Here is a 27,972-nt window from a genome sequence, read left to right as displayed (position 1 = left end):
TCTAATGTCAACAATCTAGTATTTCTTAATATTATCCATTCCTTAACCCATCAAATCAACAAATCAAATAACAAATCAAATTTGTTGCTTGACAGTATAACTCCCAATGAGGCAGGCCAAATCCTCCTCTTATTCTAGCTTCTTGCAAGAATTTTAGTTTTATTCTCACTTTCTTACCCTGCCATATATATATGAGCACAATTTTGTTTAAATCGTCAGAGTAATCTTTCCCTAGCCTAATTGGAATTGTTTGAAACAAATATAAAATTCTGGGTAATATATTCATCTTGATTGTTGATTGTTGATATTCTCCCTATTAATGATAATTGTAAGTTTTCCCATTTCGCCAAATCTGTTGCTATCTGTTGCTTGAGTTTAATATAATTATTCTCTTTAAGTGTGCTACATCTTGCTGTCAAATGTATCCCAAAATACTTGATCTTATTTGTGACCTGGATTTTCAAAACATCCGCCAATTCTTCCTTTTGTCTTAATAATATATTCTTTGTCAAAATCTTTGTTCTATCTTTATTTATTTTCAAACCAGCTACCTTTCCATACACGTCTATCTTTTCTAGCAGTTTTGGTGCTGTTTCTAATTGATCTTCTAAAATGAAAAGCAGATGATCTGCAAATGCTTGCAGTTTAAATTCTTCCTTTTTAATTTTCATCCCTTTTATATCCTTTTCTTCTCTAATGTTTCTATTTAGCACTTCCAAAGTTAACACAAACAATAGTGAGTTCTACTCCCAGTTTGGGCATTAAAGCTGGCTGGGTGACTTTGGCTCAATCACCAGGAGACGGTGAGTTCTAGTCCTACCTTAAGCATGAAAGCCAGTTGGATGACTTTAGACCAATCCCCAGGAGACTGTGAGTTCTAGTCCCACCTTAGACATGAAAGCCAGCTGGGTGACTTTGGACCAATCCCCAGGAGACGGTGAGTTCTAGTCCTGCCTTAGACATGAAAGCCAGCTGGGTGACTTTGGACCAATCACTAGGTGACTGTGAGTTCTAGTCCCAATTTGGGCATTAAAGCTGGTTGGGTGACTTTGGACCAATCCCCAGGAGACTGTGAGTTCTAGTCCCGCCTTAGACATGAAAGCCAGCTGGGTGACTTTGGACCAATCCCCAGGAGACGGTGAGTTCTAGTCCTGCCTTAGACATGAAAGCCAGCTGGGTGACTTTGGACCAATCACTAGGTGACTGTGAGTTCTAGTCCCAATTTGGGCATTAAAGCTGGTTGGGTGACTTTGGACCAATCCCCAGGAGACTGTGAGTTCTAGTCCTGCCTTAGACATGAAAGCCAGCTGGGTGACTTTGGACCAATCACTAGGTGACTGTGAGTTCTAGTCCCAATTTGGGCATTAAAGCTGGTTGGGTGACTTTGGCCCAATCACCAGGAGATGGTGAGTTCTAGTCCTGCCTTAGACATGAAAGCCAACTGGGTGACTTTGGGCCAATCACCAGGAGACAGTGAGTTCTAGTCCTGCCTTAGACATGAAAGCCAGCTGGGTGACTTTGGACCAATCCCAGGAGACTGTGAGTTCTAGTCCTGCCTTAGACATGAAAGCCAGCTGGGTGACTTTGGACCAATCACTAGGTGACTGTGAGTTCTAGTCCCAATTTGGGCATTAAAGCTGGTTGGGTGACTTTGGCCCAATCACCAGGAGATGGTGAGTTCTAGTCCTGCCTTAGACATGAAAGCCAACTGGGTGACTTTGGGCCAATCACCAGGAGACAGTGAGTTCTAGTCCTGCCTTAGGCATGAAAGCCAATTGAGTGACTTGTGCCAATCACCAGGAGACTGGGAGTTCTAGTCCCGCCTTAGACATTAAAGCCAGCTGGATGACATTGGACCAATCCCCAGGGGTCGGTGAGTTCTAGTCCTGCCTTAGGTATGAAAGTCGGCTGGATGACTTTGGGCCAATCACCAGCAGATCTTGAGTTCTAGTCCCTGTATGGGCATGAAAGCAGGCTGGGTGACTTTGGGCCATTCACTCTGTCTCAGCCCAACTCACCTCACAGGGATGTTGTTGTGGGGGAAAATAGAAGGAAATAAGAATATCAGGTATTTTTGTCGCCTTGAGTTATTTATACACGATAATAAACGCAGGATAAAAATCAGATTTAAAAAAAAATCAAATAAATACCATTGATATATTACGAATTATGGCCTACTTAATACACCGAAATTAAGCGAACTGGATTTTTACGACTCATGGACCCAACTTTGCAGGGATGTTGTCGTGAGAATAAAATAGGAGATACAAACACTCGGTATCGTGCCTGGTGAACTCCTGGCAGGATAGATATTTAATGAACAGCAATACCAGGTTTGGGGCATTTTTGCCCGCTCAGTTTGGAATCTGGGACCGATCGGATGGAGAAACCCTGCTGGGGGTTGATCCCCTAATAAAACGATCAATTGCTGGCAGGGAATATCTTTTGCACTCTGGCTGCCTTTCAAATCTCGGTTTGCTTTGGAGAATTATCTCCAGAGGAAAAGTGGCAATTCTTGAACTCAATGCAGCTCTCAATTCTGGGGTTTTTTTGGGGTGGGGGTGGGTGGGAAATGCCCTGGCTCCATCCCTCCCCAGTCATTCTGAGGCAAATTCTTGCAAACTGTTGCTCACTTTGTTCTTCTCCAAAGCCCATCAAACTTCTGGCTAGAGTGAAGGCATCAAAAATAGCAAAACAACAACAACAACAGCAGCAGCAGCAAACAATTGGCTGCAATTTATCCCCCCCCCCGCCCCCCTGCAAGCCAAACAGCGAAAGGATCAAAATGAAACAAACAGCTGCAGCCTCTTAAATGTGATAAATAAATAAACATCTTGCAAAGCCACCAAAAGCCTCTTCGGGCATGTTTATGACATCTGCCGTTTCTTCCCCGGCTTCCTTGTCATTTCAGCCAGCACAAAAATGAACATACACAAACACACACACACACACACACACACACACAGAGAGAGAGAGAGAGAGAGAGAGAGAGAGATGGGAGCCCCTTAAAATGGCTCATCCATCCCAAGCTTCAATAATCTTTATCAGTTAACATCTAGATGTGGAGGCCCATGGGTTAAGAGTTAGGGTGAGTGTGAGGTTGAGTGTGAGGATGAGGGTTAGGGTTAGGGTGAAGGTGAGGATCAGGGTGAGGGGGGTTAGGGTTAGGGTGAGGGTTAGGGTTAGGGTGAGGGTGAGGGTTAGGGTTAGGGTGAGGGTGAGGGTTAGGGTTAGGGTGGGTTAGGGTTAGGGTTAGGGTTAGGGTGAGGGTTGGGGTTAGGGTGAAGGTGAGGGTTAGGGTTGGGGTTAGGGTGAAGGTGAGGGTTAGGATGAAGGTGAGGGTGAAGGTGAAGGTGAGGGTGAGGGTGAGGGTTAGGGTGAAGGTGAGGGTTAGGGTGAGGGTTAGGGTGAAGGTGAGGATTAGGGTGAGGGTGAGGATGAGGGTTAGGTTTAGGGTAAGGGTGAGGGTGAGGATCAGGGTGAAGGGGAGGGTTAGGGTGAGGGTTAGGGTTAGGGTGAGGGTGAGGGTGAGGGTGAGGGTTAGGGTTAGGGTGAGGGTTGGGGTTAGGGTGAAGGTGAGGGTTAGGGTGAAGGTGAGGGTGAAGGTGAGAGTTAGGGTTAGAGTGAGGGTGAAGATGAGGGTTAGGGTGAGGGTTAGGGTGAAGGTGAGGGTTAGGGTGAGGGTTAGGGTGAAGGTGAGGGTTAGGGTGAGTGTGAGGATGAGGGTTAGGTTTAGGGTGAGGGTGAGGGTGAGGATCAGGGTGAAGGGGAGGGTTAGGGTGAGGGTTAGGGTGAGGGTTGGGGTTAGGGTGAAGGTGAGAGTTAGGTTAGAGTGAAGGTGAAGGTGAGCATGAGGGTGAGGGTGAATGTTAGGGTAAGGGTTAAGGTTAGGTTGAGGGTGAGGGTAAGAGAGCATTATGGATTTGATCCTGACATTAAGTGATGGTGCCCTCAAGCCACTCTTAGCAACCCGGTGGATTGTCCTCTAGGATGGTCCTTCAGGTATCCTAATGGTTCCCTCCCCCCACTGCATACTGTTATATACTGTTGCTCGTGATGATGTGCCATCAAACATGAAGTCATGGTTGACTCTTGGTGACCACATAGGTAGATTTTTCTCCAGGGTAATCAGCCCCCAACTTGGTCCTTCAGATCTCCTAATGGTGCACCCCCACCGATAATGTAATTTGAACCCCTTTGCCTCACTGCTGGTCATCCTCCCCTTCTCTTTTCTTTCCTCTTTCCCAGCCTTCTCCAGAAAGTTGGGTCTTCATATTGATCGACTGGTTGATTTTCCGCCGTTGACTCTTAGCAACAACATAGGTAGATCTTCCCAAAGACAATCTGTCTTCAGTCTAGTAAAATCATTCAGATTAACAGAGTTGGAAGGGACTTTGTACCATTTAGTACAAAGATTAACAGAGTTGGAAGGAGACCCTGCACCATTTCTGACTGAGGGTAGTCCAGTCTCTTCTTGAAAGCTTCCAGTGATGAAGCTCCAACAACTTCCGAAGGCAACTTCTGTTCCATGGGTTGATGGTTCTCCCTGTCAGAAAATTCCTCCTTATTTCCAGGTTGAATCTCTCCTTGTCCAGTTTCCATCCATTGTTCCATCTCTGGCCTTCAGGGGCTTTAGAAAATAGCTTGACCCCTTCCTCCTCTCTGGGGTAGCCCCTCAAATATTGTTATCATGTCTCCCCGATCCTTCTCTGCACTAGACTTGGTGGATTTCAACTCCCAGAGTTCTCCAACTGTCATCTTTTAAGATAGATGGACTTCAACTCCCAGAGTTCTCTAGCGGTCCTCTTTTAAGATGGATGGACTTCAATTCCCAGAATTCTCCAGCCGTCCTCTTTTAAGATAGATGGACTTCAATTCCCAGAATTCTCCAGCCGTCCTCTTTTAAGATAGATGGACTTCAATTCCCAGAATTCTCCAGCCGTCCTCTTTTAAGATGGATGGACTTCAATTCCCAGAATTCTCCAGCCAAATCAGTGTTTTCCAACCTCAGCAACTTGAAGGTGTGAACTTCAACTCCCAGAATTCTGGGAGCTGAGGTCCACTTTCCTTAAAGTTACCAAGGTTGAAAAACAACGCACAAGGCAATAGCAAGACAACCTACACCAATGAGGCTGGGGAATGCTCGGAGCTGAACTCCATCCATCCTAAACGATGCCAGCTGGGGAATTCTGGGAGCTGAAGTCCATCTACCTTAAAAGATGAGAGTTGGGGAATGCTGGGAGTTGAAGCCCGCAGATCTGAAGCTGCCAATATTTGAGAGGAACGCTGGCCCAACTGATCCGCCACCCAAACTTCCCTCTCCTTCTCATTCTTGGTGCCTTGACCAATTCCCTCCAAATGAGGCACCGCGCCGGGATTTCTCTGCCCACGGTGCCACATTCAACGAAACGACGGACGGTTTCGTGTCGCTTGTCCCGGCCCCAACCCAGAGCGGCTGGGAGGTCTGGTGGGGGGGGGAACCTGGTCCGAGGCCTGAAATAACCCCCCCACCCCTTTGCCTACTGGGGGCTTCCAACAGGGGCAGCTATAGCTGGGGTGGCTTCTGCAACCGGAGGAAGATCTCGGTTTGACGGGCGTCAGGAGTTCACCGGGGATAGTGCGTCATTTTCTGCTTTCTGTTGGCTGAAATTCTCCTCTCCGGCCAGCTTGGCCGGCCAGCAGGCAGCAGAATGGACTGTCCTTTGAACTGGGGCCAGCAAGAACAGGTGGCCGCAGAGACAGCGAGCAAGCGGCAGGCTCATAATTCTGTCCAACGTCTTGGGTAGGGGAGTTTTCCCTCTCCCTGCCTTAATCCGGCTCTGTTTACACCGGGGAGGGGGGGAGATATAGAAGCGGGGGGGACGTGGGCAAAGACCCTCTCCGACAGGGACTGTGACGACTTGCCCTGGGGTGGCGAGAGGGCCACACCGAAGGCTCCGGACATCCCTTGCTGTCAGCCTCTGGGTGAGTTCCTTTTGCAGGGCTCCTCACTGCCCAGGTCAACTCCACTTGAGGGTGGCCCAACCAGCTGGTTTGGGGGTGGCTCCCCCAAAGAGAAGCCCACCCACCCACCCACCCACCCATGGGAGCCTTTCCTTGCTCAAGTCCGGTTGATATAGGGGGCAGGTATGTCTTCAGGGTACCACTGCACCCCCTGGGTGGTGTTTTACTGCGGCTTCTCCTTCAAAACATCTCTAGAACTTGCTGCAGATCTTTCAACCATCTAACGGCGGTTGGGCCAGGCGAGGTAAAACCAGGGTTGTCTCGGTTTGAGGGTAACCAAGGGGTGGGGGGTTTGAGTCTTTTCCTTCAACCTCCATTTTGTGTCGCATGAGTTTTTTTTTTTTTTAACGGCTAGGAGAATCCAACGCCCCACGTGGTTCCTTCTTTCGACTCAACATCTGGTCCAACCGATGGGCCGACATCTGGAACCTGGTGGGTGCCCAGGTTTCTTTTTAAGTCAGCTGCTCGGACACCTGCGCTCACCGACACCTCTCTGGATTTTTTCTGGATTGAGGGATGATCTGCCGTCAACTCGGCGGGCAGCTCCCAGGATAAATTTCCTCCAGGCTGGGATTTTTCTAGGGTGCCTGAAAACATTTTGGAAAAGTGGAATATTGTCTGCAGTTGCATGAAGAGATTCCCGGGGTGGGGGGGGACGGGACGGGACTGGATGGTCTTACTTTTCTGACGCATGCTGTGGCTTCTTGGGCCACGGAATGATTCCAAAACAGCAAAAAGATTTAACCGATGGAGAAAGGAAGACCCTGAAAATTGGCAGAAACCGAAGGCAAATTGCAACAGGTTTATGCAACAGGTTTTCTTAAGGTCTCTGCGCCGATAGTGGGGTAAAGGAATAGCATAGCATACACATAGCATAGCATAGCATAGCATAGCATAGCATAGCATAGCATAGCATAGCATAGAATACTTTATTGGCCAAGTGTGACTGGACACACAAGGAATTTGTCTTGGTGCAAATGCTCTCAGTGTCCATAAAAGAAAAGAGAGATTCGTCAAGAATCATCAGGTCCAACACTTAATGATAGTCATAGGGTACAATTAGAATAGAATAGAATAGAATAGAATAGAATAGAATAGAATAGAATAGAATAGAATAGAATTCTTTATTGGCCAAGTGTGATTGGACACACAAGGAATTTGTCTTGGTGCAAATGCTCCCAGTGTACATAAAAGAAAAGAGACATTTGTCAAGAGTCAAGAATCATCAGGTACAACACTTAATGATAGTCATAGGGTACTATTAGAATAGAATAGAATAGAATAGAATAGAATAGAATAGAATAGAATAGAATAGAATAGAATAGAATAGAATAGAATAGAATAGAATTCTTTATTGGCCAAGTGTGATTGGACACACAAGAAATTTGTCTTGGTGCAAATGTTCTCAGTGTACATAAGAGAAAAGATACATTTGTCAAGAGTCAAGAATCATCAGGTACAACACTTAATAATAGTCATTGGGTACAATTAGAATAGAATAGAACAGAATAGAATAGAATAGAATAGAATAGAATTCTTTATTGGCCAAGTGTTATTTGCATTTTTATATTGCAGTAAATACTATTTATCTTCTTTTAAAATTTCATATTAGTGGTCCATGGGGTTTAAACTTATGAACGTAGTGGTCCCTGAGGTCCGAAAGGTTGGTGACCCCTGGCCTATACCATCTCAGACAAATGACTGTCCAGTTTCTTCTTAAAAACCTCCAGCCATGAAGCATCCACGATTCCTGGTGGCCAGCCGTTCCACTGGTTAACTGTCCTCCCCGTTTGGAAGTTTCTCCTGAATTCCAGGTTGCTTCTCTCCTGGATTAATTTCCCTCCGTTGCTTCTCGTCCTGCCCTCAGGGGCTTTGGAGAATAATTTGACCCCCAATTCTTCTTCTTCTTTGGGGCAGCCCTTCAAATACTGGAATCCTGCTATCATGTCACCCCTAATTCTTCTTTTCTCAAGACTGGCCAAACCCAAATCCTGCAGCCGTTCTTCGTATGTTTTAGTCTCCGGGCCTTTAATCGTCTTAGTTGCTCTTCCTTAAAAGGGCATCAGGCTGGCAAGGAGCCTTCCTTGGCACAATTTATTGATTAAAGAAGCCGAAAGGGGAAGTGATTCCTTAATCAGCAGCGGAGCGGTGAATGAGGCCACCGACTTGTTCCATTTAAAAATACCTTCGCTTCTGGTTCCCTTACGAGAAGGAACGGCCAAACTATATTAAGACAACCTCGCCGAACAATGCTAGTTGTTTCGTGACATGATGTCATCTCATACTCATCCAGGATTAACCCTGGTTTAGGAACGGAGGCGCTGCAGAGAAGCGTGTAAGTGGCGGTGGAATCGAAGCCGAGGCCCTTGCACTATTTTGGAAGTTACAACAGGCACTGAAAAAAAGCATCTTATGACCGTTTTTCACCCTTACGACCAGCACCCCCATGCTCACCTGATCCAAATTCAGACCCTTGACAAACTGGCTCGTGTTTATGACAGTCAGAGTGTCCCATGGCCATGTGATTGCAGAAAGTTCAACTTCAGCAACAGAGTGGTCAATGCCTGGGATGCCCTACCTGACTCTGTTGTTACATCCTCTAACCCTTTAACCTCAGACTATCCACTATTGACCTCACCCCATTCCTAAGAGGTCTGTAAGGGGTGTGCATAAGTGCACCATCGTGCCTCCCGTCCCTGTCCTATTGTCCCCATTTATTCGTACCTATTTCCTGTATTCTTACTCATGTGTATATTTTTATCTTGTAAGCAATTTGACAAATCAAATAAATAAATAAAAAATAAAAGAAGAAAGGAAAGAAGGAAAGAAGGAAGGAAAGAAGGAAGGAGAACAGGGAAGGAGAAGGAAGGAAGGAAAAGATTGATGGAAGGAAAGTAAGGAAGGAAAAGATGGATGGAAGGAAAGTAAGGAAGGAAAAGATGGAAGGAAGGAAGGAAGGAAGGAAGGAGAGAAAAGAATGGAGGGAGGAGAGAAAGGAAGGGAGAGAATACCCATTTCTAAGAGGTCTGTAAGGGGCGTGCATAAGTGCACCATCGTGCCTACCGTCCCTGTCCTATTGTCCCCATGTATTCGTACCTATTTCCTGTATTCTTACTCATGTTTACACTTGTACCTATGATCTTGTAAGCGATTGACAAATCAAATAAAAAAATAAAAAAATAAAAGAACGAAGGAAGGGAGAAGGAAGGAGAACAGGGAAGGGGAAGGAAGGAGAGAAAAGAAGGGAGGGAGGAGAGAAAAGAAGGGAGGGAGCAGGAGGAAGGAAGGAAGGAAGGAAGGGGGAAGGAGAACAGGGAAGGGGAAGGAAGGAAAGAAGGAAGGAAGGAAGGAAGGAAGGAAGGAAGGAAGGAGAGAGAAGAATGGAGGGAGAAAAAGGAGAGAATACCCTTTCCTAAGAGGTCTGTGAGGGGTGTGCATAAGTGCACCATCGTGCCTCCCGTCCCTGTCCTATTGTCCCCATTTATTCGTACCTATTTCCTGTATTCTTACTCATGTTTACACTTGTACCTATGATCTTGTAAGCGATTGACAAATCAAATAAAAAAATAAAAAAATAAAAGAACGAAGGAAGGGAGAAGGAAGGAGAACAGGGAAGGGGAAGGAAGGAGAGAAAAGAAGGGAGGGAGGAGAGAAAAGAAGGGAGGGAGCAGGAGGAAGGAAGGAAGGAAGGAAGGGGGAAGGAGAACAGGGAAGGGAAGGAAGGAAAGAAGGAAGGAAGGAAGGAAGGAAGGAAGGAAGGAAGGAAGGAAGGAAGGAAGGAAGGAGAGAGAAGAATGGAGGGAGAAAAAGGAGAGAATACCCTTTCCTAAGAGGTCTGTGAGGGGTGTGCATAAGTGCACCATCGTGCCTACCGTCCCTGTCCTATTGCCTCCATTTATTCGTACCTATTTCCTGTATTCTTACTCATGTTTACACTTGTACCTATGATCTTGTAAGCGATTGACAAATCAAATCAAATCAATCAATAAACAGATGCAGTCGAGTCCAATGGGGAAACCGGTTTCACTTAACAACCGGGTGACTAACTTGGCAACTCTAGTGATTCGCTTAACAACGGTGTCAAGGAAGGTCATAAAATGGGGCAATACTCTTCCTGCGGACGCAAAGGGAATGAACGTACAACTAGATGGGGGGATTTTAAAAAAGAAGGGGGGTGTCTCCAATTGAAATGGGACAGGAAGCCTTGGGGAAGAGATACAGGGCAAGGGAGGGGTGATGTATCCTCTACTCCAGTGGGGTGAGAATATTACAGCCTTCTTCCCCCCCAAAAACCCAGTTTGCTCTCAATGTGCATGAAAAGAAAAGACATTCATCAAGAATCATCAGATACAACATGGAATCATAGTCATAGGTTACTAAAGCAATCAAAACATACCAGGAAAAACAATATAATCATAAAGATACAAGCAACTTATGTTCATAAGAAGAAAGAGAGAGGTAATAGGACCAATGAGAAGGATAATAGTAATACAGCCTTAGTAAATAGTTGGACAGTGTTGAGGGAATTATTTGTTTAGCAGAGTGATGGCGTTCAGGGGAAAAACTCCCCTTGTGTCTAGTTGTTCTGGTGTGCAGGGCTCCATAGCGTCGTTTTGAGGGAAGGAGTTGAAAACAGTTTATGTCCGGGATGTGAGGGGTCTGTAGATATTTTCACAGCCCTCTTTTTGATCCGTGCAGGATACAGGTCCTCCATGGAAGGCAGGTTGGTAGTAAGTGTTTTTTTCTGCAGTCCAAATGACTCTCTGGAGTCTGTGTCTCTCCTGTTGGGTTGCAGAGCCAAACCAGACAGTTATGGAGGTGCAGAGGACAGACTCCATCATTCCTCTGTAGAATGTCCTTTAACGTCTCAATGTCCTCTTGAACTTTTATACCCACAACTCTTTTAAAAAACGACTTCCTTTGCAAAACAAAAAACCCCAAACGTTATCTCCATCGGTTTCTTTCACCATGTTTGGAGACGCCTAATCTAAATTATTTTGGCTTTTGGTAGCATGGAGATACGTACTGATCAACCTTCACCTGTGGCTTGCCTCCTGCAGGAATTGGTCTGAAATTCCCAGAAAGGAAAAGGGTCAGTTTGGAAGATCTCTACGGGAGGCCCTCCCATCGGTGCAGGAGATTCATACGGAAGATGGAGAAGAACGGAGAAACCAGCATTGTGCAGGATACTGGGGGAGGGGGAGAAAACGTCTTTCCGGAAAGTCCAGCCGTGGAGAAAGAGAAGCCAAGAGACCAGAGCAAAGCTGAGAAAGAAGGACCCCCAGGTGAGTCCCCAGAAGTGAAGGACCACCAAGAGAAACCCAAGGATGATCCACAGAAACCGCTGCACGTCCGACACAGCTTCAGCTGCCCAGCACAAGTCAGCAGGTGAGATGTGTGAGATGTGTGGCTTACGGGGGAGGAATGGGCCCTGATTCCCTTCATTAGCCGCCGTGAGAACACAAGTGTATAAAAAGGGAAGCTGCGCGCAGCAAACTGTTGGCAGCAAATTGTGAATTATCTGCTATATTCAACGTTCTTCTCCGCTACCTCCATTGGTTTGAGGTCCTTCTGCCAAGAGGTCCACCTGGGCAATTAAGCCAAGCAATGGGGGGCAACTTTGAAAATGCACCGGGGCGCATGTGCGAAGTTGAGTTGAGAAGATAGTCAACTGATTGGGTGATGGGGTGATTTCTCTCTTTTTGGGTGGGTGGGTGGGTGGGAAGACTAGTGACTGCCCTGGAACTAGAGTAGTTTGGCAGTTTGGATGGATCCTACACGGAGACTGTTCATCGTGGCTTTTGACTTACGTGGGCTTGGATAAAGGCACACTGGGACTTTGAGAGGATAGGGACCCCTTACAAGGTGTGGAGGAGGAGGAGGAGGAGGATGTGGTGGAGTTTTAATCAAGGGAGATGGAGGAGGAGATGTAGGAAGAAGAGAAGGAAAAGGAGACAGGAGGAGGAGGAAGAAGAAGAGGAGGAGGAGAAGAGGCCGGAGATGGAAGAGGAGGAAGAGGAGGAGGAGAGAGAAGAAGAGAAGGGGAAGGAGAAGGACCAGGGGAGACACGAGAGCAGTGTTCCAATATTTGAGGGGCTGTCCCACAGAGGAGGAGGTGACCCTATTTTCCAAAGCACCATAAGATAAGGAATAAAGGATGGAAACTGAATATGGAGAGAGATTCAACCTGGAAATAAGGAGGAATTTTCTGACAGGGAGAACCATCCACCCATGGAACAGGAGTTGCCTTCGGAAGTTGTGGGAGCTTCATCCTTGGAGGCTTTCAAGAAGAGACTGGGACTGCCCTCTGTCAGTAATGGTGTAGGGTCTCCCTGCTTGGGCGGGGGAGGGTTGGACTAGATGACCTCCAAAGTCCCTTCCCACTCTATTCATTCTGCAAATCCTTTCGTGGCTTTTCTGCTGAATTTGAGGAGGGGGGGGCGGCGGTCTTTTTAAAAACCTTGCTTGAGGATCTGACTCGGGTCTCCCTGTTTCAGCTTAGGAGATATTCCAGAAGAGGCCTCAGAAGCCCCCAGCCCCCAGAGTCCCCAAGACCCCGCGGCTGCTTCCCCGCCTGCCCAAGAGCCTGCGCCCGGAGAGACCCCCAAAGAAGAGGAGGAGGAGGAGAAGAAGAAGAAGGAGAAGAAGGAGAAGGAGGAAGGGGCCCCTGAGCAGGTCCCAGGGCCGGCAGCCGAAGCCCCCAGCCCTGCCCCCAAGAGAGTGAAAGGACTTTGCCCAAGGAGCCCCTCTCTCCGATTTCTGATGCTGCAGGAGCCTCTCCGTCCCCAGAAAGCAAAGATACCACCAGCTCTGAGGAACCAGGGTGTAGCCCCTACCTCACTCCCGATTTTGGCAAAGAAGACCCCTCTTTGATCTTGGGTAAGGTTGTCAGGGAATCGCTCAGTGGTGGGTTTCAAAACTTTTTACTTTTTCCTCCCAATAATTTTTATTGTTCTTTTTCACCTTTTACACATCTTAATGTTAACCGTACGGTGCCATCATTATTATATAAACCAATCTCATATAAACATCTACATTTAGATTCATCGATATACATTTATCTATAATTTTCTTATTTCTGTTATCCGTTATGCCCCTGTCTGATTCGGAGGGGGAGGTGGTGGAAGAATCTGGGGAAGGGCAAAGTCCGGCTGGGCAGAGCAGGGGAGAGGTAGAACAAGGGAGAGGGAATTCGGAGGAAGACCCAGGCCCACGCCCTCTTCATCCTAGGGCAAGCAGGGAGGAATGGAGAAGGGAGCAACGTGAGGTGCGTGGCTTACGGGAGAGGAAAGGGCCCTGATTCCCTTCATTAGCCGCAGTGAGAACACCAGTGTATAAAAAGGGAAGCTGCGCGCAGCAAGCTGTTGGGAGCAAATTGTGAATTATCTGGTATATTCAAAGCTTATCTGGCTTCCTGGCGTCTTCCCCACTGTGTGAATTTTGCCGTGCTTTCAAGTCTGCAATTCCTTCTCCTGCCCTGTCAAGTTAATTGCTGCAGCGTGGTTTGTTTTGGATTTTTAGTTACAATCTGTATGTACCTTGTTTTGGACTGAATTTTCTCCGCTTAAAGGCTGTTCCGGGGAGAGTTTTTCTCCAGCTGAAGGCAACTTGGGACATTGGGGGCAAAGTTGGAGATAATCAAGGGACTCTTCTTGCTTATTTGACTATGTTGCCTTTGTGCCACGCCCCTTTGGGTCATCACATTATCCTTATTTCTATTGTTCAACTATTTATACCAATTGTCCCAAATTTCATAATACTCCGTCTCTTTTTAATCTTTTAATTTTAATATCAGTTTATCCATTTCAGCCCAATCTAAAAAAATTTCAATTAATAATTCCTCTGAAGGCTTATGATTTTGTTTCCAGCGTTGTACAAATGCTATCCTTGTTGCGGTCAATATATATAATAAAATACGTTTAATCTTTTGCCTACATTTCCCTTTAATTATTGCCAACAATTCCGGTTTAAACTCTATTCGATCTTCCACTATTTCTTGTATCCAACTCCATATTTTAGTCCAGTATTTTGGGGCTTCCGGGCATGACCACCACATATGATAGGAGGTACCTTGGTCCTTTTTTGCATTTTCAAAACTTTTTCCTATTGGTTCAGTGTGACTGACGGAAAGGAGTCCGTGTGTCCCTTCCAAAGTTTCTAGTCCTCATGACGGCAGGCTCAGATCATCCTGGCCTTAAGAGCGCAATTCAGACCAAAATTTCTGATGCTTAAAGCAAGGTGGTTTGTTCAGTGAAGTCCTGCCAATTTGATGTCCTTTTTTTGCCACGGTTGTTAAGTGAATCAGGGGTTTGTTAGGTGAACCAGGGGCTTGTTAAGTGAACCAGGGGCTTGTTAAGTGAACCAGGGGCTTGTTAAGTGAATCAGGGGTTTGTTAAGCGAACCAGGGGCTTGTTAAGTGAATCAGGGGTTTGTTAGGTGAACCAGGGGCTTGTGAAGTGAACCAGGGGCTTGTTAAGTGAATCAGGGGGTTGTTAGGTGAACCAGGGGTTTGTTAAGTGAACCAGGGGCTTATTGTGAACCAGGGGCTTGTGAAGTGAACCAGGGGGTTGTTAAGTGAACCAGGGGGCAAATCTGGCTTCCCCACTGGCTTCAATGTCCAGAAAGGTCCCAAAAGGGGGTCAGGTAAGCCCAGGATGTTGCAACCGTGGTAAATACATGGTGGCTTATCCCAAAGCCTACATTTTGGTCACCTGATCACGGGGAATGTTGAGATGGTTGTAAGTGTGAGGACAAGCCATAGATCTCCTTTTTTTCTTGTGCCACTGTAACTTTGAATAGTCACTATAAAGAAATGGTCATAAGTTGAGGATTCCTGTACCTGGAACCGGAGGTTTTTAAGAAGAGACTGGACAGCCACTTGTCTGGAATGGTATAGGGCTTGAACAGGGGAGTAGACTAGATGACCTTAAAAGTCCCTTCCAAATCCCGTGTTTTTTTTTTTGTTCTTCTGTTCAAAATCAGGCACATTCAGTCCCATCAACACTGTTGCAGAGAGAGAGACCCCAGAATTTGATCGAGGGCAGGTGGCCAAGTTGGAATTAAACCTTGAATAAGAGTCAGCAATAGGGAAGTTTTTGGTTTTCAACTGTTAAGAGGGGGCAGTCAGAAATCAATAATAATAATAATAATAATAATAATAATAATAATAAATAACAACAACAACTATTATTATTATTATTATTATTATTATTATTATTATTATTATTATCAAATCTTTAGTGAGAGTCACAGCCTTTGGGGCTGGTTGGTAGCTCAACAGCTCGAGTCCTAACCAAGGACCTAGGAACTGTTCAGGTAATGTCGGAGCTTATCAGCTGTTCCAAGTAGGGTGGTATTTTTGTAGAATCGGGGTCTTCAAATCTGATAAATTCAGGATTTCCAAATAGCGAGGCAGCCCTTCAGGTCTGGCTCCAAGGGCTCCAATCACGATTGGGATAACACACGATTTCTTTTTACAAAGTCGCTCAACTTCAATTTGTAAGTCCCGATACCCTGTGATTTAATCTTGCTGCGTGTCTCCAATTCGTGCCTCACCAGGTATTGCAATGTCAATGAATCAAACCTTTTTCTCTTCAACTACTGTTATGTCAGGTGTGTTGTGGGCCAAGTGCCTGTCGGTCTGAATTCTCTCATAAGATCTTGACTTTTTCATTCTCCAGAACCTTCTCAACCTGATGGTCCCAGGAGTTGCTACTCTACTCAAATCTAAACTTTAGGCACAGTTTCCAGTGAATGGTTTTAGCAACTTGGTTATGACGTTCTAGGTGATGGTGGTTGTTATTATTATTGTTGTTGTTGTTGTTGGTCACACGGTCAGCCAGATGTTCAGACTGGATTTGGCATTGTTGTCCACCTATTGAGTCCTTCCCAGGACGTGGGATAGACAGAGGTGGGATGTCTTTGCATCCCTTGTGTGTCCAATCACACTTGGCCAATAAAAGAATTCTATTCTATTCTATTCCAAGTAGAGCTGCCATTTGCAATTGACCAATGGCAAATTTGTCCCTGTTGAATGGTGTTCAAAGGATTCTCCAGGTGTTTTGGGATTGCAACCGAGGCCCTTCTCACGATGGGTGATGCCTCTGTTTCCTTTTGCCACAGTCACTCTATTTCTGTTTGCGGGTCTTTGCATTTTGTAATGTTCTCTGGTTCTTTCTCTTCTCTTCTGCTGTCTTCGGGTTCTGCCATTGTCCACTATCCGGATCATTTTTTTTTGTCTTTCTTTCTTTTTTAAACAGTTTATTTATACATTTTCTCTTTACCGTTTCCCCAAAAATACAACCTACCCTGAAAATAAGTCCTAGCTTGATTTTTACATGTGCACCCAATATAAGCCCTACCCCCAAAATAAGCCCTAATTGAGACCCCCCACACACACACTCCAGAGTGGATGGGTGAAAATTAAGCTAGGGTGGAGATAGGGGGGTGGAGCTGCCCTACTACTTACCTTTTGACAGTTGTAGCTGGCGTCGCGCACCCTGACATCTGCATTGCCGGCCCATTTCTTCTGCAGCTGACAAGGCTGGGAAGGCTTTCCTGGAGGCCTCTGGAGCTGAGAACAAAGCTCTGGATCGATCCTGAGCTCTCTTATCGGCTGCAGAGGCCTTCAGGAAAGACTTGCTGGCTGCAGAAGAAGTTCCTGAAGGTCTCTGACAGCGAAAAGGAGGCCGGGGGCGATGCGCACAAGTGAGGTTAGTCAGTGGACAACGTACCCTGAAAATAAGACCTGGTGCCTTTTGGGGTGGCAAAATAATTATGATAAAGGAGGAGGAGGAGGAGGAGGAGGAGAAGAAGAAGAAGACCTGGTGCTTTTTTTTGGTGACAAAAAAATTATAACACAATGTGCTCTCCCAGCCAGTCTATGGGAATTGGATAGTTACTTAGGAGCTGTCCCCTTAAGAGAACGCATCATGGTAAATGTAGTTAAAGGCATCCTGGGAAATGTAGTTCATGTCACGTGGCCACATCTGTAATCCTGATTGGTCACTGAATTGACCCTCGATGGGTTGGGGGAGTTTTCCTCACTTTTGCCTGAACTCTCTAACTCATGGCAGCTGCTTTCTATCGCTACGAGATGGGTTGGGAGATAACCATCTTTTACCTACAAGGCAGATATGCAAAGGATTGGTCATTAAAGAAGAACTTCAACACAAATGTGAGTTATGAGGATACCTGATGAACTAATAAATGTACAGTACTTTGTTACGGACATCTTGTTGAGTTTAATCTCTCTGCATCTGCACAGTGTACAAATCCACCACTGTGCAGAATACAGAAAACACCGGGTCTTATTTTCGGGGAAACATGGTACATAAAGTGCTTTATGAACAGTGTACTGTCTGGATCAATTTGCTTACATAATAATCCTTTTCTTTTTTTAAAAAAATAAATTTTATTGAATTTACAATTAAAAACATATCGACATTACATATACAAAAGGGAGAGAAAAAGAAAAAAAAGAGAAAGAAAAACGCTCGGTCTTACGAACCGAAAAAGAAAGAGAAAAAGAGCTGTAAAGAAAGAAAGAAACAAAGAAGCGGAAGAGAAAAGAAAATACATTAAAAACAGACAGATATCCTTTTTGACAGTCTGCAAGATCCAATTCTCCTACCTTAATTTAAATACACACATCTTGTCAATATCTATGCTTAAATTAATCCTAAAAATCCTTAAACAATCCTTTTCAAGTTCCTAATTTCTACCTCTATTGTCCAACCATCCGTAAAACTAATCCCATGCTTGAAAATATTCTGTGTCTTTTTTCTTCTTTTCTTTTTAATGTCAATCTGTCCGTTTCTGCAATGTCGTGTTTTCTTCCGTGAGGTGTTTCTTCATTTTTCCGGTGCTGTGCAAATACAATTCTCACTGCCATCAAAACATGCAAGGTTAAATATATATATATTTATATATTCCCTTTATCATACTTTTCTGGTACTATACCTAACAAAAATATTTCTGGCTTATAATCTATATCCGTGATGGTGAGCCAGGTGGCACGCAGAGCCATTTGTGTGAGCCCCAGCTAAATTTACCTGCACTGCACCTGCGCGTGCCTCCCAGCTGAATTTCGGCCTCCCGGAGGCTTGAAGGAAGCCTCTGCGGTCTCGGGAGGCTGAAAAACCGGCCTTCTGGAAATACCGGAAGTGCCAAAACAGGCCCGTTTTCAGCCTTCCGAGGCTCCCGAGGCTTCCATCAAGATGGCCTCCCCTGGGCTCTAGAGGCCCTCCAGAGGCTGAAAAAAGGGCACTTCCGGTATTCCTGGAAGGCCTGTTTTTCGGCCACCCGAGGCTGCAGAGGCTTTCTTCAAGCCTCTGGGAGGCCGAAAACGGCTCCTCCCAGGCTGAAAATCAGGTGGGAGGTCCGCACAGGTGCAATGCAGGTAAGAGGGTGGGGCGGGGATGTTGCATGGGCATGCACGGGGGGCAGGCCACACTGCATTATGGGTGTTGGCACCACAACAAAATGGTTGGCCATCGCTGATCTATATGCTGCTTTAACTTTTTTTTTCTAACCATGTGTGTATTTTTGTCCATTTTTAAATTTTTTTTTGCTTTTGCACCGATCCATCCTATGTGGTAATACCTGCCTGGGGTCTGATTACCTTTCCAACATTTGGTGGACGTGTTTTTAAACATTTTTCTCTTCTCTTCTGCTGTCTTCAGATTCGGCCATTGTCTGCTATCCAGGCTCTTTTTTTAAAAAAATTGGTCTTTCTTAATTGTTAAGTCCAGGATGTTATGTGGCGGGTGCCTTCTGTCTGAATTCTCAAAGAGATTTAGCGTCTTCATTTTCTATGACTTTCCCCATTTTATGGTCCCACCAGTTCCCACTAGAAGACAAAAGGTGTTTCTTGCAGATTACGATGCACCGTTGTTGTTGCTACTTTGCCGTGTTCCTTTGCGGAGACGATATTTGCGGTCTGTGGCTGTCTTCTCAATTCTCACTTTGTGTGCACTTGTTCTTAAAGCTTGGTCTTGGCTAGAAATATAAATATGGAGTCTCCCTATATAGATATGCACAATGTATTATAGTTATATCAATAAATCTCTCTGTCTCTCTCTTTAAACACCTACCTACTTATCTTTCTATCATCTGTCTATCTATCTGTCTATCTATCTATCTATCTATCTATCTATCTATCTATCTATCTATCTTCTATCTCTATCTCTCTCATCTATTCTCTTCTATCTATCTATCTATCTATCTATCTATCTATCTATCTATCTATCTATCTATCTATCTATCTATCTATCTTCTATCTCTATCTCTCTCATCTATTCTCTTCTATCTATCTATCTATCTATCTATCTATCTATCTATCTATCTATCTCTGCATCTATCTATCTATCCATCCATCCATCCATCCATCCATCCATCCATCCATCCATCCATCCATCTATCTATCTATCTATCTATCTATCTATCTATCTATCTATCTAATCTCTCTGATCTAGCTATATCTATCTATTGATCTATCTATTATGTCTCTCTCTCTCTCTCTCTCTCTACCTATCTATCTTCTATCCATCTCTCTCTCATCTATTCTCTCTCTCTCTTTATCTCTACCTACCTACCTATGTATTTATCTATCTCTATCTATCATCTATCTATCTATCTATCTATCTATCTATCTATCTATCTATCTATCTATCTATCTATCTATCTATCTATCTATCATCTATCTTCTATCCATCCTCTCTCTCTCATCTATTATCTCTCTCTCATTTATATCTTTCTATCTATCTATTACATCTATCTATCTATCTATCTGTCTGTCTGTCTATATGTCTGTCTGTCTATCTATCTATCCCTACATATCTATCTATCTATCATCTATCTATCTATCTATCATCTATCTATCTATCATCTATCTTCTATCCATCCTCTCCCTGTCATCTATTATCTCTCTCTCATTTATATCTTTCTATCTATTATATCTATCTATCTATCTATCTATCTATCTATCTATCTATCTATCTATCTATCTATCTATCTATCTATCTATCTATCTATCCATCCATCCATCCATCTATCTATCTAATCTTTCTGATTTATCTATATCCATCCATCCATCTATCTATCATTGTGAATAATTCTACGCCAATCTCAAAAAATTTGAGGGGTCATGCAAAATTAGCAGAACTGGGGTCCCGTGGCTAAATTTTATAGTAGTTTTCTGGATTCTGGAAAAATAAGTTGAAATTTGAGTTGTAGGTACCTTTTGGGGCATTTTTGCCATAACATGGAATGGTTGCTAATTGGGGACTACCTGTACAGATGCAAATGAGTTCACAGGGTTAGGCCAGGGATGCCCAACTGCTGAGGCTTGACCCACTCTTGGATGGTGGCCTGTTTGGAACTGGACCGCATGGGAAGGAAGGAAGGAAGGAAGGAAGGAAGGGAGAGAGAGAGAGAAAGAGGGAGGGAGGGAAGGAGAAGAAGGAAGGAAGGAAGAAGAAAGGAAGGAAGGAAGGGAGGGAGGGAGAGAGAGAGAGGGAGGGAGGGAGGGAGGGAGAAGAAGGAAGGAAGGAAGAAGGAAGGAAGGAAGGAAGGAAGGAAGGAAGGAAGGAAGGAAGGGAGAGAGAGGGAGGGAGGGAGGAGAAGAAGAAGGAAGGAAGGAAGGAAGGAAGGAAGGAAGGAAGGAAGGAAGGGAGGGAGGGAGGGAGAGGAAGGAAGGAAGGGAGAGAGAGAGAGGAGGGAGGGAGGGAGAAGAAGGAAGGAAGGAAGAAGGAAGGAAGGAAGGAAGGAAGGAAGGGAGAGAGGGAGGGAGGGAGGGAGAAGATGAAGGAAGGAAGGAAGGAAGGAAGGAAGGAAGGAAGGAAGGAAGGAAGGAAGAGAGGAGGGAGGGAGGGAGGGAGGGAGGGAGAAGAAGGAAGGAAGGGGAAAGATAGATAGATGGGTGCAAAGAAGAGCTTGGACAACAATTTGTCTGGAATTCTACACAGTCTCCTGCCTGAGCAGGGGGTTGGACTAGAAGACCTCCAAGGTTCCTTCCAACCCTACGATTCTATGATCCATCTGCACCCATGTCACATATAACCGTCAGCCCAACCCAATCAACTGTGGGTGCTGGCAAGTCAGGCAGAGATTCCCCTCTGTGGCCCATAGGTGTCACTCTCTGAGCATGGATGCGCCTAGAAACCGGTCCCTCTTCCCAATATCGCCTCTCTCTCTCTCTCTCTCTCTTCCAGATGACACTCCCCCGCCTCCTGCACCCTTCGCCCATCGCATCGTCACACTGAGGACTGGAGACTTCAAAGATACTTACAAACTGAACACGAAGGAAATCCTGGGGGGGTAAGGCAGGAAGGAGGAGGCCTCTTTGGGACCAGCGGGTGGGATTGTCTGAGAAGAATTCACCGGTGGAAGGGCTTGCGCTGGCTGGGGAATTCTGGGAGTCCACAAGTCTTAAAGTCCCAAAGTTGGACATCCCTGGTATATTGTCTCCTGCGTGAGCAGGGGGTTGGGCTAGAAGACCTCCATGGTCCCTTCCAACCGCACTCTTCTACTCTTTACCTCCCTCCCTCCCTCTTTTCTTTCTTTCTTTCCCTCCCTCCCGCTCCTCCCTTCTTCTCTTCCTTCTTTTCTTCCTTCCATCTTTCTCTTCCTCTTTCCCTCTTCTTTCCTCCCTTCTTTTCCTCCCTCTCTCCCTCCTTCTCTTCCTTCTCTCTGTCTCCCTCCCTCCTTCTCCTTCTTTCTTTCTTTCTTTCTTTCTTTCTTTCTTTCCTCCCTCCCTCCCTCCCTCTCCTCCCTTCTTCTCTTCCTTCTTTTCTTCCTTCCATCTTTCTCTTCCTCTCTCCCTCTTCTTTCCTCCCTTCTTTCCTCCCTCTCTCCCTCCTTCTCTTCCTTCTCTCTGTCTCCCTCCCTCCCTCCCTCCTTCCTTCTCTTTCTTTCTTTCTTTCTTTCTTTCTTTCTTTCTTTCTTTCTTTCTTTCTTTCTTTCTTTCTTTCTTCTTTCTTTCCCTCCCTCCCTCTCCTCCCTTCTTCTCTTCCTTCTTTTCTTCCTTCCATCTTTCTCTTCCTCTCTCCCTCTTCTTTCCTCCCTTCTTTTCCTCCCTCCCTCCCTCCTTCTCTTCCTTCTCTCTGTCTCCCTCCCTCCCTCCCTCCTTCCTTTTCTTTCTTTCTTTCTTTCTTTCTTTCTTTCTTTCTTTCTTTCTTTCTTTCTTTCTTTCTTTCTTCTTTCTTTCCCTCCCTCCCTCTCCTCCCTTCTTCTCTTCCTTCTTTTCTTCCTTCCATCTTTCTCTTCCTCTCTCCCTCTTCTTTCCTCCCTTCTTTTCCTCCCTCCCTCCCTCCTTCTCTTTCTTTCTTTCTTTCTTTCTTTCTTTCTTTCTTTCTTTCTTTCTTTCTTTCTTTCCTTCTTTCTTTCTTTCCCTCCCTCCCTCTCCTCCCTCTCCTCCCTTCTTCTCTTCCTTTTCTTCCTTCCATCTTTCTCTTCCTCTTCTTTCCTCCCTTCTTTTCCTCCCTCTCTCCCTCCTCCTCCTCTTTCTCTCTCTCTCTCTCTCTCTCCCTCCCTCCTCCTCCTCCTTCTCTCTCTCTCTGTCTGTCTGTTTCTCTCTCTCTCTCTGTCTCCGAAGTGATTCTACGTGTCTTAACATTACCATTAAAAAACAAATCTAAAAACGTGAATATTAGCAGAGATTCGGCTCCAGGCTTTCCTTCTCCTCGTCTCCCTCTCCAGGGGAAAGTTTGGGGAAGTCCGGACATGCACAGTGAAGGACACGGACCTCAAGCTGGCCGTGAAGATCATCAAGAAGCAGGGGCCCAAAGACAAGGTAGGCCCTTTGGGGGAGGCCCAGGAGGGGTTATGCGCAGGTGGGGGGGGGGTATTGCTAGCCCCCCCTTTCTTCGGTCCCCGTAAGGCCGCTATGATGACCCAGGGTGGGATGCGCAAGCAACGGAGTCACAAAAACAGGTGAAGCCCCTTTAATTCCTTCCACGAGGCTTCAAAGCTCCAATGATCATTGACTGGAGAGAAAAAAAAAACTCCCTCACAAACAGTTGCGAAAAGGAAGAAATCCCGTTCAAACTCAAAATACATATAAATTATAAATAGAAAAACAACACAAACCCCACTGAAGCAATTAATGAGACAAGGCAGGATAAGGGCTCGAAGACGTCCACAGATATCGAAATACAGACACTGGTGAGGATGCCAGAACTCAGATCAGAACTGAAAGACTAGAATTATTTCATGCTTTGCTTCCAGCACTGGGCCATGCGCGGTTTGTCCTTTTAAACAGTCCTCACAGCTGCAGCCCATGAAGGGGATCAGGGCCCCTTCCTCCCCCGTAAACCACACCACTCACATTTCTCCCTTATCCGCTCCTCCCTGCGTGCCCTAGGATGGAGAGGCGGGTAGGCCTGGGTCTTCCTCTGAATATCCAGCCGGACTCTGCCCTTCCCAGTTTTTTCCACCACCTTCCGCTCCCTGTCTGTGGCTCCCACTCTCTGTCGGGTACTCCTCCTCTTCCTCAGAGTCAGATTGTAACAGCCGCTTTTCTCTGGCAGGAAACGGCCGAACTGGAAATCGACGTGATGAACCAGCTCAACCACCGAAACTTGATCCAACTCTACGACGCCATCGAGACACCCCGAGAGATCATGCTCTTTATGGAATTGTGAGTGGGGGAGGGGGCGGCACTGGGCTCGGAGGCAGAGCCCCCATCTTGTACGTAGAGGTGGGCCCCCCCTGACTTATGACCCACAAGGGAGCCCAACGTGGACGTTGCTAAGCAAGACAGTATTTAAAGAATCTGTGCCCCATTTTACCCCATTTCTTATCATGGCTGTTAAGTGAGTAACATGGCCATTAAGCGAATCGGACTTCCCCATAGACTTTGCTTGTCAAAAGGTCTCCAGAGGGGATCTCGTGACACGCCCCCGGGGCCCTGTGACCATCGTAAATAGGAGCCAGTTGTCAAGCATCCGAATTTTGATCTTGTGACCATCATGGGGATGCTGCCATGGTCATAAGTGAGAAAAGTGGCCATAAGACAATTTTTTCAGTGCTGTTGTAGCTTTTAATGGCTCCAAAATGAATGTTGTAAGTCAAGGACTGTGAAGCAGTATATAAGTCTAAGTACTATTGGTATTCCTTCTTTCCTTCCTTCCTTCCTCCTTCCTTCCTTCCTTCCTTCCTTCCTTCCCTCCTTCCTTCTCTCCCTAAGATCAAACTTCTTTCCTTCATCTGTCCCTCACTTCTTCCTTCCTTCCTTCCTTCCTTCCTTCCTTCCTTCCTTCCTTCCTTCCTTCCTTCCTTCCTTCTCTCCCTAAGATTAAACTTCTTTCCTTCATCCGTCCCTCACTTCTTCCTTCCTTCCTTCCTTCCTTCCTTCCTTCCTTCCTTCCTTCCTTCCTTCCTTCCTTCTCTCTTCTTCTTCCTTCCTTCCTTCCTTCCTTCCTTCCTTTCTTCCTCCCTTCTTCCTTCCTTCCTTCCTTCCTTCCTTCCTTCTCTCCCTAAGATCAAACTTCTTTCCTTCATCCGTCCCTCACTTTGTCCTTCCTTCCTTCCTTCCTTCCTTCTCTCCCTTCTTCCTTCCTTCCTTCCTTCCTTCCTTCCTTCCTTCCTTCCTTCCTTCCTTCCTTCCCTCCCTTCTTCCTTCTCTCCCTAAGATTAAACTTCTTTCCTTCATCCATCCCTCACTTCGTCCATCCTTCCTTCCTTCCTTCCTTCCTTCCTTCCTTCCTTCCTTCCTTCCTTCCTTCCTTCCTTCCTTCCTTCCTTCCCTCCCTCCTTCCTTCCTTCCTTCCTTCCTTTTCTCCCTAGGATCAAATTTCCTTCCTTCATCCCCCCTCACTTTTCTTCCTTCCTCCTTCCCTCCCTCTCTCCTTCCTTCCCAACCATTGTGATGCAGTAGCTGAAATGCAAAATGGCAGGCTAATTCTGACAACTGCCAGCAGTTCGATCCTGACCGGCTCAAGGTTGACTCTCTTTTCATCCTTCGGAGCTCAATAAAACAGATTGTTGGGGGCAACACACTGACCCCCGTAAACTGCTTAGCGAGGTCTCCAGAAGTCTAAGTGCTACTATTCTTGCTGTATTGTCCTGATGCTCCTGGGGAGTTGTGGGGGGGGGGGTTCCCTCTTATTGGGCCATCCTGATGCAACCTTGGTTTCCTCCCCCCCACCAGTGTGGAAGGGGGCGAGCTGTTCGAACGGATCATCGACGAGGATTACCAACTGACCGAGGTGGATTGCATGGTGTTTGTGCGTCAAATCTGCGAAGGAATCCTTTTCATGCATCAGATGAGAGTGCTGCACCTGGACCTTAAGGTAGGCAGGCCTGCGGGGGAGGAAGGGGACTGAGCCCCACAAGGGTGTGTGTGTGTGTGTTGGGGGCAGGATGCTACAGAAGCCCGAACCTTCTTTCGCTTTCCTTGAGCCTCCAGGAGGGTAAAAATGGCCTCCCCAAGTTCCGGAGGCTGGAAACAGGCCTATTTTAGGCCTTCTGGAGCCTCGGGGAGGCCTGTTGTTCACTCTCCCCGAGCCTCCATGTGGGCTCTGTACTTATCTGGGATCCAAAACGGGCCGTGTGGGGACTCGTGGGAGGCGCGGGGTCCAGCCGGCGGTGGGATTTGCTGTTTTACTGAAACCAGCCATAAAATTAACAACCGGGTCTCCCAAACCGGGGTGAACCGGTAGTAAGCCCACCCGAGGATAGGGCAGTGATGGCAAACCTGTTTGTTGGGGTGTGCCGATAGTGCACGCGTGCCGACACCCACAATGCGATGCACCACAATGTCCCCCTGCGCATGTGCGTGCAACGTCCCCTGCTCCCTTACCTGTACTGCAGAGGGGTGCACCTCCCAGCTGATTTTTGGCCTGTTTGAGGCCTTTTTTTTGGCCTCCCGGAAGCTCAAGAGAATCAGCCTCAGGAGGCCAAAAAAAGGGGCCTTTCGGAAATACCAGAAATGTCCGTTTTCAGCCTCCAGAGTGCCTCTGGAGCCCAGGGACGCTGTTTTCGCCCTCTTGGGGGCTCAAGGGAAGCCTCTGCAGCCTCTGGAGGCTGAAAAACAGGCCCATTTCATCACTTCCGGTATTTCCGGAAGGCCCATTTTTCGGCTTCCGGAGGCTGCAGAGGCTTCCCTCGAGCCTCTGTGAGGCCGAAAAAGGCCTCAAACGACCTGAAAAATCAGCTGGGAGGTGCACGCATGTGCAGTGAGGTAAGTTGGCCTGGGGCTTGCGTGCCGGAACAAATAGCTTTGTGTGCCACCTGTGACACGCGTGCCATAGGTTCCCCATCACGGGTATAGAGTCTCCTGCTTGAGCAGGGGGCTGGACTAGAAGACCTCTAAGGTCCCTTCCATCTCTGTCCTGTCCTGTCCTGCCCTGCCCTACCCTATCCTATCTTATCCTATTCTGTATCCTATTCTGTATAGGAATAGATGTAAGAGGAAGATATTTAATATATTGAATGACTCCTCTCATCCGGGACATCCGCTCTTTGAACTATTACCATCGAGAAGGAGATTCGGGGTATTAAGAACAAGGACGACTAGATTTAAGAACAGTTTTTATCCAAGTGCAGTTTTGAGTTTGAATGCAGGGTCATAAGATTTTTGTGGAATTTAATGGCTGAGAGTAATGGGGTATTTACATTTTTAAACTGTATAGAGATTATTGTATGGTCTGTTGTGTTTAGTTTTATTTTTCTTTCAATGGTGTTGTCCAGTTTTACTTGTGGAAGAGCACCTCATTTCGTGGCACCCGCTTGCGAGTGTAATGACAAATAAATTCTTATCTTATCTTATCTTCTATCCTATTCCTTTTGCCCCCGTCGCTCTGTTTCTATTTTGGGGTCTCTGTATTTTGTAATCTTCCCCAATTCTTCCTCTTCCCTTCTGCTGTCTCCAGGTCCCGCCGTGTCCACCATCCAGATTTTTTTTCTGTTTCTTATTGATAGCTGTCAAGTCTGAGTTGTTGCATGGCAGGTGCCTGTCTGTTTGTTGCTGTTATTATTGCCATTTAGAGAAGCAATGGTCTGTGGTCAACAGCTTCCTCTCCTCTCTTGAACCCTCCCCCCCAAAACACCTGTCAATTCACTGTCTTGTGAAAACATCCCTTTTCTCCTTTCTTTGCAGCCTGAGAACATCCTGTGTGTGACGCCCACTGGTCACATGGTGAAGATCATTGACTTTGGATTTGCCCGGAGGTAATGTAGGAATCGGGGTGGCTGCAGCCTCCTCTGACCCCGGGTGTCCTCCCAGGGGTGGGATTCAAATTTTTTAACAACTGATTCTGTGGGCGTGGCCTAATTTGTGGGTGTGGTTTGGTGGTCATGTGACTGGGTGGGTGTGGCTTGTATGTAACTATTTATGTAAATATTTGATTTTTTACTTTAAAAAAAGAGCAACGTTTACCCCAAAGCAGGCGAAGCAGGCAGGCAGATTGAGTTGCTCACAGAATCGTAGATTCACTTAGAGATCTATCTCTCTGAAATCAGCTGCCTGAGTCTATCACATAAAATTTGCTTGCAAGCAAACTCCCAGAATTAACTCACAACATACCATGTATGTAAATATTGAATTTTTATTAAAAAATAAAGCAACGTTTACCCCAAAGCAGGCGAAGCAGGCAGGCAGATTGAGTTGCTCACAGAATCGTAGATTCACTTAGAGATCTATCTCTCTGAAATCAGCTGCCTGAGTCTATCACATAAAATTTGCTTGCAAGCAAACTCCCAGAATTAACTCACAACATACCATGTATGTAAATATTGAATTTTTATTAAAAAATAAAGCAACGTTTACCCCAAAGTAGGCGAAGCAGGCAGGCAGATTGAGTTGCTCACAGAATCGTAGATTCACTCAGAGATCTATCTATGTGCAATCAGCTGCCTGAGTCTATCGCATAAAATTTGCTTGCAAGCAAACTCCTAAAATTTGATAGCAAGCAAACTCCCAGAATTAACTCACAACATACCATGTATGTAAATATTGATTTTTTTTAT

The 27,972-nt window shown here is 46.0% G+C and overlaps 1 protein-coding gene across 1 annotated transcript in view; it reads left to right on the top strand.

Moving 5' to 3' along the window:
* MYLK2 (myosin light chain kinase 2) overlaps nucleotides 1–27,972 on the top strand; it is a 47,065-nt gene that overhangs the window by 7,322 nt on the left and 11,771 nt on the right. The window contains 8 exon segments of the mRNA XM_087928792.1: nucleotides 11,064–11,391; nucleotides 12,501–12,712; nucleotides 12,715–12,882; nucleotides 21,216–21,321; nucleotides 22,702–22,795; nucleotides 23,532–23,641; nucleotides 25,154–25,295; nucleotides 27,104–27,177. Of these exon segments, the coding sequence (XP_087784918.1) occupies nucleotides 11,064–11,391; nucleotides 12,501–12,712; nucleotides 12,715–12,882; nucleotides 21,216–21,321; nucleotides 22,702–22,795; nucleotides 23,532–23,641; nucleotides 25,154–25,295; nucleotides 27,104–27,177 (1,234 nt within the window).

This window comes from Pseudonaja textilis, chromosome 3 (genome assembly GCF_049901715.1).
Source record: "Pseudonaja textilis isolate UNSWEBS1 chromosome 3, rPseTex1.2, whole genome shotgun sequence".
NCBI classification, from domain to species: domain Eukaryota; kingdom Metazoa; phylum Chordata; class Lepidosauria; order Squamata; family Elapidae; genus Pseudonaja; species Pseudonaja textilis.
This window is presented reverse-complemented; position numbering and strand designations above follow the sequence as displayed.